The 15,848-nt window shown below is 33.7% G+C and overlaps 1 protein-coding gene across 2 annotated transcripts in view; it reads right to left on the reverse strand.

The window, feature by feature from the left end:
* Positions 1-439: 439 nt before the first annotated feature.
* The window catches only part of LOC150097553 (uncharacterized), a 93,505-nt gene continuing 78,096 nt past the window's right edge, over positions 440-15,848 (reverse strand). For both annotated transcript variants that reach the window (XM_090407157.1, XM_090407156.1), the window contains exons 5-6: positions 12,356-12,566; positions 440-1,827 (exon numbers count right to left, since the gene is read on the reverse strand). In XM_090407157.1, the coding sequence (XP_090263283.1) occupies positions 1,658-1,827; positions 12,356-12,566 (381 nt within the window). In that variant the 3' untranslated portion in view covers positions 440-1,657. The remainder of the gene's footprint in view (positions 1,828-12,355; positions 12,567-15,848) is intronic.

The following is a 15,848-nucleotide window of genomic DNA, read 5'->3' on the forward strand; positions in this document are numbered from 1 at the left end:
CTGGTATCTTCATAATACCAAGTATTTTCTTTTTTTACCAAGTTAAAAAGCATGTGGTTTACTAGCATATGAAAAAGGAAATTTGGAAAATGCACATAAAAATCCACTTCATAGACAAAATTACTTGACAATATATTTAAAAGTAAGAAGTTTATTTGTGGAAAGTAATCAAACTATTTACATTTTACTAAATGTGCCAACTTGGGATTACATTTTGGTTTAAAAAAAAAAGTTTGCGGTCCAGTGATGAATAGCATCTCATAACAAATATAAAAATAACCAGAAATGTAAAAGCTATACAGTTCACAATACTTGGTTTGGAGTGATGGCAGTAAATATAATCAAATTCCTGATTAAAAAAGCTCAAGTCTCTGACATGGGAAAACAGCAAATATACTTAATTGCATAGTGCCAATTCAAAATATAAATTACTCAAAAATAATTGCAGACACAAAAAATTTTATTATAATAAATAAATGACAAGGTAACAAAATCTCTTGAGAATTATGTTCCAATAGCTGCTAGATGTGGCATTTCTAGCTATAATGAAATAGCAAAACATTTGATTCTGATACACATTTAGAAAATTACACTGTAGAAATTACCTCGGGATGTCCTTCAAGATATAATCATGAAAATATACTTTGTTTTTTCTTTATTAAAAAAAGCTAATTAGGACTGCTAAATTTTTCATAATCATTTGTGTATTACAGCTACTAGATATTTCTAGTCTTTGCACATATCATTAAGTTTCAAAACTCTAAAAATGCACATGCTTAAATTTGAAACTATCAAAGCCCAATATAGGGAAAAGCATAAAAAAACTACATATATAATATATATATATATATTCACAGATACAAGTCTTTTCGGTGTAAAGATTTCACTAGTAAAACACAGATGGCACCATAATCACGGCATTGTGAAGCTGTCTTTTATCTCTAAGTACTCAAAAAACCTGTGTGAAAACTGCTAATAGCAGCACAACACATTATGTATTTGCATTTTGAAAATACACAAAAAGGGTCCATTATGTGTGTGTTCTGCACTTAGCACTACTTATATACTAAACATTCAGGTACATTGATTAAAATGTTAAAGGAAAAGAACCATGGAATACTTTTAATATTCCTGTTTCTGAATTGTTATTTTTGTATTCAAACTTTAACCACTCAAAGCTGGTAGCAAAATCATTATCACATAATTATATGTGAAAATGTATACAAACTCATTTAAAATACCTAAATCTAGTGCTTATCAAATAGACCCCACAACTCTGTGGAATGCACAACATATAAATAACAGTACATGATTACGAAGCCAGCCAGTATGTTTTTGATGAAAATGTATACTATCATTTTATTAAATATAAAAATGATCCAATATGAAGATATTAAGCACACAAGGCTGACTTTCGACATATGCACAGTACTTGGGCCACAATGTCTGTGTGAAGAAAAGATGACAATCAAAATTCACCAGAGCTGCTTCTTAAGTGAGGGCAAATACCATCTTCTAGGTGCACACAGTTGCCAAGGTACTACAGGTAAACTTCACATGCAGTTTTTCAAAAGACCTAGTGACCACAAACCAATGATTCTCAGTAGACGGTTGAGTCTTGGCAGTAACATGTCCTGATGAATACAAAAATTTTAACTTAAGCATAAAATTCTTTGTTTGTATTTCTAACATATAAGTGAACTGCAGGAGATCGTTTCGGTTCCTCAAGTGCATAGCTTCCTTCATCCTTTTTTCTCATACGGTAAACAATGAACATAACTAATAATATAGCACACAAAAGACCAACAACAGCACCACCTATCACAGCTGAAAAATGTAAAGAAATAATTTGTTTTTAGTAATTATAAATTTTAAGAAAAACAAATTTCAGTATTTATATAAAGTTAGCTATCTTATCATCTGTTAAAATATAATATACTTCATCTGATACTGTTCTACGAACTGTAAATTAAATAATGGAAGTTTTTTTCACTTGACTATGCTCCCAATTATATAATTGGTTTAATCATTTATCCAAGCCAACAAAGTTTGTGCCTGAAGTATTTTCAGAACTGGGGTAACTCGTGGCAAAGTTCTCATCACTTGCCCATACTGCAAAGCACATCAAAGAGACATGTATAATGCTATGCATTAAGGGACGGGTCACTACCCAGACTGGTTTCGACCTTTATTGGGGTCTCATCAGTGGGAGCCAGACCCAGAGGTGGTGATACTAAGGTGGAAGTAATGGAGAAGTTATATTTTCATATGCCAGTTGCCAAAAGGTGTCACACACATTATTAAAATTCTCTGGATTAGAGATAAGTTGATGGAAGTTTTTTCACTTGGCTATGCTACCAATTATATATTTGGTTTAATCCTTTATCCAAGTGTAAGCAAACAAAGTTTGCACCTGAAGTATTTTCAGGACTGGGGCAACTCGTGGCCAGGATTAAACCAAATATATAATTGGTAGCATAACCAAGTGAAAACCTTTGATCAACTTATCTCTAATTATGTCTCCTGCAGTATCAGCAATATGCAGTATTTATGATTTTATACTCTTCTAGTTCTTTCTTATGTCTCCTATTATGTTTGCATTTGTACTTTTTACTGTTGTCATTTTGTTTGCTTTATGTATGGTTCCTACCAATCCCCAAATATGATCCCAAAAGTTCTTTATAATAGCTTTTCAACTAAACATTCAGCCATCCACCTCTGCATGTGTTATCCAGTCACATGCAGAGGTAGATGGGCTCTTTATTCTTCCAAAATCTCAAATTTTTCATTATAAAAGACAATCAGAGAACATGCAGACAATGCATATATGATTAACCTATCATGCCATAAATTTGGTTCTTATGAAGCCAAGAGTTCTTAGCTGAATTTACATCAAACGATCTTGTAATTTCACAGAATAAAGGGTTACACAACTTAAGTAGAGACTACACTGTATGGCTCTGTATAATATAATGTTCTGTTTACACTATATAACTAATGTTTTGAATAGTTTTTTTTTTTTTTTTTGCTTTTTCTTGAAACCCTCATATGTCTTTTCCAGACCTAGAAAACTTAAAATACATATCATTGTTATATTCACGTGATTTCTTGACTATCTGTCAAAGTAAAAATCTGGTTCTGACAATAATGATTTTGCCAGAACCTTCTTCCCTAATTTTTCTTACTTTATTATCAAATATGCTTGTATAAATCATATCTGGGTCACTCAGTGGGGAAATTCCTCTGTAATTCTTGGATTGCTTCATTTTCTTTATAAATACTAAGAAAGAAATTTGAGAACTGATGTAGAGAAATCCATTCTGAAGCAAAACACTGCAAGGAAAAAAAAAGCTAGTCCTGCCAGTAGACAAAAAGGGAATTGGGTTAATATTTCCAAACAGACATCTGTCATTCTGAGGATAAGTGAAGTAATGCGAGCCCAGTAAAGGTGATGGGAATCCTGGAGAGACTTGTCTATGTAAGGTTTTACGTTCCCAGAAATTGGTTCATACAGAGAAAAGGATGTTATCCCCATAAAGCATCATGCCGCCTGCAGTATCAGGAGCACTCTGCTCAGCTCTAGAAAATCTGAAGGGGGAAGAGTGTGATATTTATATCACAACAAATTCATATTCACAACAGGTTTCCAAGGTGAACAACCTCTAGTCAACAGAGTAACAAGGACTAGCTCTGAGAATTGGGCTGATTAAGCTGCACTCTGAAGTATGGCACTGCAACGAGATGAGACGGGGCAAAATTTCCAGTGATGGAATGGTTGAGCAGTAACCAGCATTGAGCCTTCTTGTATAATACCTCAGCAGCACAGCATGTCAGATTGCCAGTCTAGTGTGAATATTTCAGCCAGCAATAACAGCCCACTCAGAACTTGCATGAACTAGGGACAACTGTGATTAAAGCAAAACATTACAATAGTCGGGGGGGGGGGGGGGGGGATTGTCTGTCAACGTGGCTGACAGTTTGGATACATGGCCATGATTACTAAAGTTAGCACAAATACTTAGAGGTGATTCATCACCTGCCCAAGGCAATCGTATCTACAGCTATTCAAATAGGGAACTCCAACTTAAACATGGATTGATCACCACACCATGTACCCATGCACAATCATAGAAAAGCCATGAATTGATGGGACAATACTAATGTATCTACAGATGACTAGTTACAAAAATATTGATATGTAGTGTGGTACACTTATAACTAATTCAGTGCATGCACTGTACTGTAGAGGACAGTGTAAGGTTGGTTAAGTTAGTTTATATTTAGACAAAAGAAATAGATGGATCTGAACTTGTGCTTAATCAGATATCACAAACTGGCAACATTAATGGCAGAGTGAATGAAGAGTTGTTGCACTGGTGGAATGATCCTATGCCATATAACTTGGCTAGCTCCCATCTGTGAGATTGACCAAACACCTATAGGTCAGAATCCCACGTAGTCAATGCAACAATACTGTTCATGCCTTATGCAATGAAAGGAAGTGTTAACCACAGTTGCTTTCCTACTGTAATGATACAATTGCTCAGGCAATGAGGCCACTAGAGTAAAGGAATTAAGAAATATGCACTGAGACTATGCAGCCATTGCTTCCCATGCCACACCAACCTAGATACTGGTCTGGATGTCATGCTTAGGTGATGAGTCGGAGAATGAATCTCAAGAGACTGCAGTATTGTCTTTTACTCTTCTAAGCATGATACTAGGATCAGTACATACTTCACCTGCAGACAATTTGTTGCCTACACATCACTCCTTATAGGATAGCTTAGAAAGCAGTGGCTGGATAGTCTAAACAGACCACCTGAATGCTTCCATTCAGGTGGTCTGTTCACCAGGGCAATCTTACTATAAGAGCATGAAACTCCACTGCTTTTTAACTGCTGAACCTAATACACAAGGGGGGGGGGGGGGGAAATGGGACTGCAAACATAAAAACACAAAACCTTCACGATAACAAAACTAAATTTCTCACAATCCATTTCAACTACAGCTGTTGTGAATAATTCTGTGAGAAGTAGTGCATAAATAAATTCATAATAAATTTTTTATTTTATTCAGAAAAAAGAAAGGAGAAAACTGTAGCTGAGGTCAGTAAAAGAAAATGACAAGAAACAGAACCATGCACTATATCAATTTCCTGGTATGTATCCTTACGGGGTTTACAGGCTATTATGACAATACTACATGATTAAGCTTACATAATCACTAATCTGCTGTCAACAATTTTCCTCCAAATTAGTCTATTACTTTTCAGCATTCTGATACTTACATATCTAATATTTTGGTCTAGAATTCTAAGTCATTTCTGAATGAATCAATCCATCTAGATCTTGGTCTTCCTCTGGGTCTTTTTCATGCCGTCTTGGCACCCCCCCCCCCCCACACACCTGTTTTTGCTAACCTTTCCTTTCCCATTCTGTTCAAGTGACCATACTACCTTAGATTAGCCCTGCTCACACATTCTTGAATGCTAGAATTTATATACTACCAGTTTAGTGTTTTGGCTAATTTCTGTCTTATTCCATATAAATTTATTCAACCAGCTCCTCACCATACCAGCTTTGCTGAATTCTGTTGCCCATTTCCATATTTAATTTGCCATCTTCACTAAAAACTGTGCCTAAATAGCTGAAATATTTTAGCTATTTAGGCACAGTTTCTGTGCCTATTCTATAGGTTCTCCATGAACTGGGAACCAAGGTTTCTTTGTTCTTGCCTATTTTCATGGTAAATTTGTGACAACTGTTATTCAATTTAGTTAAAGAATACTGGAGACTTGTACCAGACTTGTTTAGGAGTACAACATCATAAAGAAAAAAAGCTAAGTTCAATATCTCCAATTCTGATGTCAGTTTAATGCCACGTTTTTTCATAATGCTGTTGAAATGTTAACTTAATGTCACTTATTTGAAATTTACATAATGAATTAAAAGTGCAGCTGTAATGTAAAGTCAAAAATAATATAAAAATTCAGCATTCAGTCAACATTATAATTGGTCACCTCCAATTACAAAGAAGAAAGGAATTCAAGTGATTGGCATAGCTGACTTAGCGTTTATACACAACTTAGCTCTCTACATTATTTACTAGGATTGCCTCCAACTTCTTGAGCACAATCAAAATTTTTTCTACCTTGTTACAACAGTTAAAACATATACTCTCCTGTCTGGCCAATTTCTTCATATTTTCAACTTGTTCTCTACAATTAGACAATTGTTTTTAAATTCCTTTTCTTTTTCTCAAATAATATTTGTATATTTCAGTCTACAGTTCAACTCTCATTTTAAAACGTTTACCCCCCCCCCCAATGTGGTACACATTTTCTTCATGCTCAAAACTAAATTGTGGCTAAATTTAACTAGATTATTTCAAACTCCTGTATGATCATGTATCCTGCTCAAGTCTAAAAATACCATTATCACCATAACACAACATTTGAGACTATTTATTGTGTGGCATGAATTCTCTCCACTTAAATTATGCACTTTGCCCATTACCATTATTATTAGCTGCACTCATTTCTACAAATTATCCATAATATTTGGGATCTATTTCTTATTCTGCTGTTTAAGTCAGAAGATTTCTCCAGCATTTTCTTTATGCCAGAACCTCCTCTAATAATCTGAAAAAATTCCTCTACTTCTGCTCTACTAGAACTTTATGTGGAACCATAATACACAAATCAGATCTTTGTTCAATTTCAAATTTTGAAATTTGCCAACCTTACTCTGCATGAAAATTTTATTGAATGCTATAAATATTCATTATTTTCCTAATCACCATTACTTGAATAATAACATCTTATAATCATTACTGTAAATGCACACTATGGTGGCACTACTATAATGAAATGATGCACTATAAAAACAAACTACACAAAAGTGTCAGCCCACAGAGCCAATGCCATATTAAGCTCACTATTACAAATGTTTAGTAAAAGCTCAGAACCTGGATAATAGCAAACTGAATTACCTAGCAAATGATGTCACAATCACTAGACAAAATGGGGTAAATTGTACATTGATGACAGAATAATGTTTATGTATGGGAGAACCATACATAAGCAGAGGAAATGGTAGGAAATTGTGCACTAATAACAGAACCAAACACAAAGATTTGACAGGGAGAAAACTTGATAAACTACAAATGCACACAATACTGGGAGATATATATAAGAAAGAACTATAACAGTATGAAATTAATTAAATTTTGAAATGTTATGTTAGTGCAAATTAACATCACTTACCTGAAATTTTTATTATGAATTAAATATGTGCAGACTGTACTATTAAAACCAAAAATTTATCTTAAATCAAAATTTCTAAATCAGGATATATTTTTAACTTATGGATAAAGAATCTTTCATATATAAAATAAGGGGTTATCCACACAAACTTCAAAACATATAACCAAGCTTTGAGTTTAAAAAAAAATAAAATAAAAATACTGTATACTGCACTATATTTCTTTAATCTACAATTTCTAAGAGAACAGTATCAATTTATGCCAGGACCTGAATGACAGCAAAGTGAATTTCCTAGCAAATGATGTCACAATCAGTAAACAGACAAAATAATGTTCATGTATGGAGGGAAACCATATGCAAAGTAAATCTGATTAATTGAATCTCTGTCCAATTAGAAAGCTGTCTTGTTCACATCAACTGCGCCAATCACTTTTCTGCTCTCTTTATACCAAGAAATGCAGTATAATTTTCATTACTTGTGTTCTCTCCTTCTTTGTAACTGGAGGTGATCAATTAAAAAATTGATTGACAGCTAATTAGCAGGTTATTTTTATTTTAATGCTTATTATGAAGATTTCAGATAAGTGATATTAATTTAAGCTAAAATAACATTTTTAAAGCCTTAATTCTCCATTTTCATTTTTATAATTTCACACTCTTCTTCTTCTTCTTCTTCTTATGGTAGGAAATGGTAAGATGAAGAAGACAAAAATGCTTCTGAAGAAATGTTTTTGTCTTCTTCATCTTGGTAACATCATTTATGCCAATGGTATTTACATAATTCCTATGCTAGCTACACTTCTTTTCCACCACTGACACTTATGTTTATCATACTTATCAATTCCACAGAACCTAAAGCATTTTCAATAGCTAACCTTTAACTGTTTATCCTAATTCCTCGAAGCAAACAGTAAGAGCTTTATTAATTGGAAAATGTCCCAATTGGCATATCCAGCATATCTAATCACACTACATCATCATATTTGTCCATAGTTAAAGCCAAGTAGCCCTCAGCCTATCCTTGTTCATTCAGAATTAAAGTGGGTTCCTACAAGAAGATGAGGAATTGACATCAGCATGATATTTGATCATGAGGTACCATTCTCTTTGTCTGTGGTTCGTGTAGACTATACTGAGTATTTCAGCCAATCTTCATTCAACATCAAGATGGATATTCAATAATGGAATGCATATGAGAAGGTGAGGAATGACCAAGTTATCCACATTCATAATTAGATAACTGTATGTCTCTTTCCAGTTATCCTGATTTCAACATTAAGCAGCAACTTCATTTTGCATTTGAATTTTTGCATTTCATCTTTTGTCTCATCATTGCTTCTTATCCAAGCAGCATGCCAAAGCTGCAAGGGAAGAATCAATCCTATTGTAATTAGCTGTCACTGAAATTGCCATCTTCCTTTTCTGTTTATACTAAAGCTTGAAACAGATGTAAAAAAATTATCATCACCAAATTCCTGATATGTACCTTCAGTGGTATACAGGATATTATGATAGTAATACATGAAAAAGTTACATCATTACCAACCTATGATTCACAATTTTCCTCCAAATTATTCTGTTATCTGTCATTACATTTCCTTACAGAAATGTTACCTTACATTTCTCTTCCAAGGCACTTTTTGCTGTGTCAATCCACTTAAATCTTGGTCTTTGTCTGGATCTTTTTTCCTGCCAGGTTGGTGGGAAAAATCCAGCCATCGAATGAAAAAGGAAAGATTAGCACTTCTTTTGCTAATCTTTCCTCTCCCACTGACCTGAGATCAACTCTGCTAACACATTCCTGAATGCTCACAATGTCGTGTTCTTTCCCAATATCCTCAAGTTTAATATGATATGCTATCAATGTTATCTATTCACTCCCCTAATCTTTCTCATATCTATGGCCTCCAGTCTTTGATCAAGTGTTTTATCTCTCTTATTAAAACCTTATAAATTTATTCAGCTGACTTCAAAACCATACCAGCTTTACTAATTCTGTTGTCTATTTCCATATTTAATTTGCCATCTTCACTAAAAATTTTGCATAGCTGAAATGTTTTACTACTTCTATAGGTTCTCCATTCAGGATACAGTTGATGTTTTCAATGTTCCTGCCTATTTTCAATGTCTGTATTTCTATTGCTGATTTTCATACCAAATTTATAACAAATCCAATATAGTCAGGGAACCTTGAAAACTCATACTGGATTTATTTAGAAGTATAACATCATCTGCATAAAGTAAAGAGCTGAGATTAACATCACTAATTTTGATATCAGGTTTAATACTACTTTCCTTCATAATGTGATCCATATAGATAAAAACAGTGGAGATAATGTGCACTTTGTAGCACACTTGATTTAACATCAAACATCTTCCTAAACCTCCTTTAATTCTAACTGCTGACTAGGACACTATATTGACAATATAGTGTCCTATTTACACCACATAAACTGTAGCATTTTGAAGAGTTCTCTTTTGTAAATTAAAGATACCAAGAAATCACATACAGGTAACCCTCATATAACGCGGACGTTAGGTTCCATAGAAATTCCACGTTATACGAGACTCAGATCACATAGAAAAAATAGGGTTACGTTCCGAAATCGTTTTTTTTTTTATTATATAAACAACGACATATCCAATAAAAAAATATTTTTATTTAATTCAGGTAATTCATATAAGTTAAGAAAACAAACTATGAAACAAATACATAATACAGCATAAACTTCTTCCTTTTTTTAACCTATCATACTTAACACATTAATAATGGAACATACCTAATAATTAATAATTTTTACAGCATAAACTTATAAAAATTACAAATTGTACATAAACTTCATTGCACATAATGCATAAATGTTTAAGGCAAAACAAATTAAAGTGCATATTTTAATCGTCATCACTGTTCAAAACTAATATTTCGTAGACGTTCTTTATTTATGAGTGGCCGGACGTCATCATTAGTATAATTCTCACATTGCATACTTCTGCAGGTTTAGTTATCAAGAAGTCAGTAATAAGACCTTGCTTACCACTATGCTGCAATTTTTTTATTACATTCATAATATGGAGCTAAACAAATATCCAATTGCTTCGTGAATTTTCCGGAGTGCTCCATCGAGGGATTATTATGCATAAAATAGCTTCATAACTTTCTTGCCAAGTCCAATCCTTCTGCTAATTTCTTTAACGGATTCATCACAATCAGAATCTTGCAAAAAATATGCATTAAAAGAGAACAACAGCTACAAATTAAGTTGCAAATGTACTGCTGACATTTGAAGGCATTCTGAATGCTATAGTATTGTTGGGCACATTCAGTCAGGCATGATCTTGTGTATGCCAAAGTTGGTAGCTGAAGAATGACAATCATATAGATTATAGTTAAGGTTAGTATTAAGAGGGACCGTATTGAGAACAATTTCTGTTAATTCCACTCGTCTCTAACTTGTCATAGCATCAAATTTAGCTAAAATTTTCAAGTAATTTAAAATGCACACTTTTTTTACTCCTTTATTCGGTACACCTAAACTGAATCACGACAACCTAAAGTATCCCGGACTTTACTGTCACTGGTGTAGCTGCAATGTGCCCTATTTTAGTCAGATGAAGATATCCATTGAGTTATATATGGAAGAGCATGTGAGAGACATTGCTTATGGCAGAACCAGAGCCAACGCACTATCTAATCACGTTCTTAATTCTGCTCAACCTATCAGAATGAAGATTCTATTACTCATCCAGCGATCTGAAACAAATCAGAAAACATTTTCAGATGCTATGATGAGCCTGAGAGAAAAATTCTGGAATCAACAGAAATTGTCCTCAATTCAATCTTAATACTAACGTAAGCTATAACCTATCTGATTATAACGCTTCAGCTATTCAACTTTGGCGTACACAAGATCATGCCCAACAATACTATAGCATCAAGAACATCTTCAAATGTCAGCAATACATTTGCAACTTAATTTATAGCTGTTCTCTTGTAATGTATATTTTTTGTATTTCTCTTTTCATGTTATACACCCAATGAAGTCCTCTAAGAAGACAAAACTAGTTGTGCTTTCAACTAGTTTTTTTCCTATTTTGGTATCTCTTGGTATCTAGTCATTAAATAAGATATTAAAGCAACACACACACACACACACACACACACACACACACACACACACATGTATCAATGAATACCACAGCGTGAGGATCAGATAATCCTGCCACCCACCTTAAGATGTAGGACCACCTTTCATTGCGATGACTGCAGAAATCCTTTTGGGCATACTTTCCACAAGCATACGATAATAATCAATGGTAATTTTGTACCATTCTTCCTGTAGGCATGTAACAAGGTGCTGGACTGTTGTGGAGTAGACATCCTTGACTTAATCCAATGCTTCAGTTCATCCCAAGATGTTCACAATAGGGTTGAAATCAGGGATCTGCAGAGGCCAGTCAAGTTTTGTGACATCCATGTCTATAAACTACATAGTTATGGTGGTAGCAGCAGCCTTATGACATGGTGCATTGACTTGCTGAAAACTCATGATGTGAGCCTCAGTTCTAAATGCTTTTGTGCAGATTCATGTTCTGTTGATACCCGGAACTCTACATTCAATGGATAATATTCAATTTTTGTATATTATCCTTCATGGCACCCTACAGTGACGTTCGGTGAGTGTGGCAGGTCATTCACTGAGAGTAGAACTTGCAGTTTACTCCCTGTGCTTCCATCTCAGGTATGGTATCACTGACTGTTAACCTGGGATGGTGCAATATGTCAATAATTTGCTGAACATATAAGCCTGCAACAAGGCATCCTATCATAACACCTCTTTCAAACCACGTCAGTTCCCTTCTCACAGCTATTTTGCCCAGACACATTTGCACTAACCTGGGCACATCAATATTATTCCAATTTATACTGGCTATAAACATACGACTCAATGCACCTTGTCCATTGACTTCTTACCAAGCAGTGTGTGTGAGTGAGAGAGAGATTAAAGATATTAAAGCAATATTCCAAAAGTTACACATACATAACATACAAAAAAATAAATAAATAATAACATTTATACACAAACCTACCTGCCAGAATACCTGGCTGGCCAAAAAAAGAAGTTGGTTGATCATCCTGTTTCTGACCTAAAATATGTATCTCATTACGCATGTTGTTTTCTGTCTGTTTTGTAGGACTTGGTTCACCACCAATATTAAATTTTGTTGATGTCTCATGAGTAATGGGATCTGTTATCTCTGGAATTCTATTCTCATGTTCAGGTGGTATCCTAGATGGTGGCTGCAAGAGAATAGAGTAAGGAGAATTTCAAATGTGTGCAGGAAAAAATAAACTGAGAAAAGAGAAAGAAAAAATTTTAGCAGAGGATAAATTGTACATGACAACGTATCACTACAAAAAATGACTTCAACATGAAAATATATATAGTCAAATTTTGTTGTATCAAGCACAGAAATAACGAGATCATGGCTATAATGAGCAAAAAGCTATACTGAATTTAATTTAATCAAACTAATTTAATTCAACTGTTCACTTTTATAACAAGCATGTTGTTATAAAAGTGGTATACAGCACAATTTTGGTAACTATGCAAACATTCTTAATTGCTCAAGTAGTTCTTGGAATGAGCCTCTGTAGCTCAGTTGGTATAAACAAAGCCCTTTGGTTGAAAAGACCTGGGTTTGATTTCCGTCCATGACGTGAGGAACCTTTATCTAGTCTCTTTTGATGAAAGGTGAGTTAGCTAGTCTCATACAAGGAGGGTTTTTTTTTCTTCACCTGGAGTTTTTTGACCCCCCAGAACAGGAAAACTGGCCTGGCAAACACACACAGCTACAGACATAGGACACACCAAGAGGCTAGGGCCAACCACCTTATCCTCGAGACAGTTGTGGTTGCGAAGTCCACTGCTAAGAACCTTGAGGGTTCGTGAAGCTTAAGAAGTTCTTGGAATAGACAAAACTGAAAGGAGTGACATAGCTTTTAGTTACCACCTGGACTGGTTTTATAACCTAATCATGCCCTTGGTAACCATCCCCACTCCATCTAGCTTCTGGCCCGCTTCCCTCACTTTACTCAAATACTGCCACAACTGTAAAATCAGTTAAAAATTAACCCTTCTGTCGAAAGCATGTCTACTAAAAGAAAGCATTATTCATGCCTTAGAATGTGGTATGAAAATTGTTGAAATGCATAAAAAGTTTCCTGTTCTCTTCAACAGTATTGACATTGTGGAAGAATAAAGACGTTTACATTTTTGGTACTAGAAAACAACATAACCAAAACAAAACAAATTTTAGAAAGTGCAAGCTTATAGACATTGATGAATTGCTTCAATTGTTCACTACACAAAGAAGTGCTGGCTTTTCAACACTGTCCATAGATTAGTCTCAAGACTAATTGAAAACATATTATTAATTAATATTGTTTTGAATTATGGAGAAATAAATTGTGTTTAATATTAACTGTACTGTAGTTTATACAAGCATATTCCAACAAATAATATCTATGGATGTAATTTTTTTTTCTCTCTAATACTTCTTTTGTTTTAATTTATTTTTAATCGAGTAATTGAAAATTAAAAAAAAGAGAAAGAGAGAGAAGTAGATTTAACTCACTGATACAGTGAGTAATGGTATAATAAGGAAATTTTGTTTCCCCTGGTGGTCATTATAATCGAGTTCAACTATATACATCTATTTTGATATTGATAAAACACTTGGGAAAAAACATGCGAGGGTTCTGTAAGAGAATACTTTTATTTCAACTAGATATCCCAAAATTAATATCTAACTAGGAGTATTTAAAAGACTATTTTGACAGTAAACATAAACAATATTTTAATATAAAAATAGATTAGATCTATAATTTCCTATTTTACAGGTATTAAAAGGTGGTATATGGTGGGTATTAATCACCAGATTTAAGGTGGTTAGTGGTGTGCCCTAGGGTTCAGTCTTTAGATCATTGTTGTTCAATCTATACATTAATGATATTAGAAAGGATGACAGGAGATATTGAATTGTTTGCTGCAAGTAACACAGGCATGTAAAGATAGGCAGGCCATCAGGGTGTTACCAATATCTAGCACTTGCAGGATAATTTAAATGAGTTGGAAATGTGGACAAATGATAATGGCTGTCAATTCAATGTCAGTAAGTGTGAAGTTTGACTTGGCGTGATGAGATTTCCAACAGCATATCATATTGGTGGGATTATGCTACAAAACATCATGAGATCTTGGAGTTATGGTAGATAGGAATTTGAAGTTTAAAGGTTTAAATTGCACATACAATTCAGAGGATAACTGTGATGTTGAAATGAACATATGTAAAGATAAGGAAGTCATTTTGCCTCTTTACAAGGTTTTAATATGGCTGCACATGGATTACTGGATTTTGAGGAGATAAAGAAGCTGTGGAAAGGGTGCAAAGAAGAGTAAAAAAATTCAGTTTACGGTGGTAAAAGAAACTTTACCACCGTAAACTGAATTCTAGAAAGTAGACTATTGAGGTGATAGAAGAAAAGGTAATGTCTGGGCCATGATACCAAATAGCGATATTTGCATTATGGAATGTAGCTTTATGAGAACAGACTGAGAATACAAGGACTTCAGACCCTAATAAACATGGGAAACAGGTGTGATATGATAGAGGTCTATAAACGTCTGAATAGGTGTTAACAGGATATCATCTGATGAAATTTTTCATTATATGGAATGTGGGGAGAAAACATGAGTTATGTTTGTGTGTGTGATTAAGAAAGGGATAAGAGCTAGATTTTTCTCTCACAAAGAGAGAGAGAGAGAGAGCAGTGAGTGGAAGAGTTTGTTGGTTGAAGTGACGAGTGCATCTAGTGTGAATGAGCAGGCCCGTTTCTACATTTTGTGGGGCCCTGTGCAAAATGGAAAAGCTGGGTACCTGTAAGTTAGTAACATTTATGGAAATTTTAAATGGAAGAATATCTTGTTAATTAATTATATCAAATATGAAAAATATTTATGCACATAAATAAACAAGTATGCGCTTTAGCATCAATTTAAGTAAAGGGAAAAACTTAGTTAAAAAAAAAATGTGTTTGTATGTACATGATATATTATTTTATTACGTAAGTACACATTATCATATAAATATGCCAGAACAATGATTTATTTAATAATATAAATAATAATATAAAAATATGAAAAAAATATCCATTTTTACTATAAAGAATGAAATATATGTATAACAACTTATAAGATTTAAAAGAAATCTTAATATATTAAATTTTATATAACCTAATGCGCTTATCAATAAAATCATTTATAACGCTATCAAAATTCAAATTTTTTGCAATTTCATGCTCTATAGATATTATTGCCAGGGACAACAAATGTTCTTGAGACATAGAAGATCGCAAATAGGTTTTTATTCATTTTAATTTGGAAAATGACCTTTGTGTTGATGCGACTAACTGGACTGATCAATAATATTTTAAATGTCGTAGTAATATTTGGATAAATATCCTACAAACTATTTGCAAATATGAATTTTAAAATATTAATGGGTGCATCTTCTGGAACAA

Source organism: Typopeltis vanoorti, chromosome 17 (assembly GCF_054136105.1).
Source record: "Typopeltis vanoorti isolate ZY-2024b chromosome 17, IOZ_Tvanoo_1.0, whole genome shotgun sequence".
Taxonomy (NCBI): domain Eukaryota; kingdom Metazoa; phylum Arthropoda; class Arachnida; order Uropygi; family Thelyphonidae; genus Typopeltis; species Typopeltis vanoorti.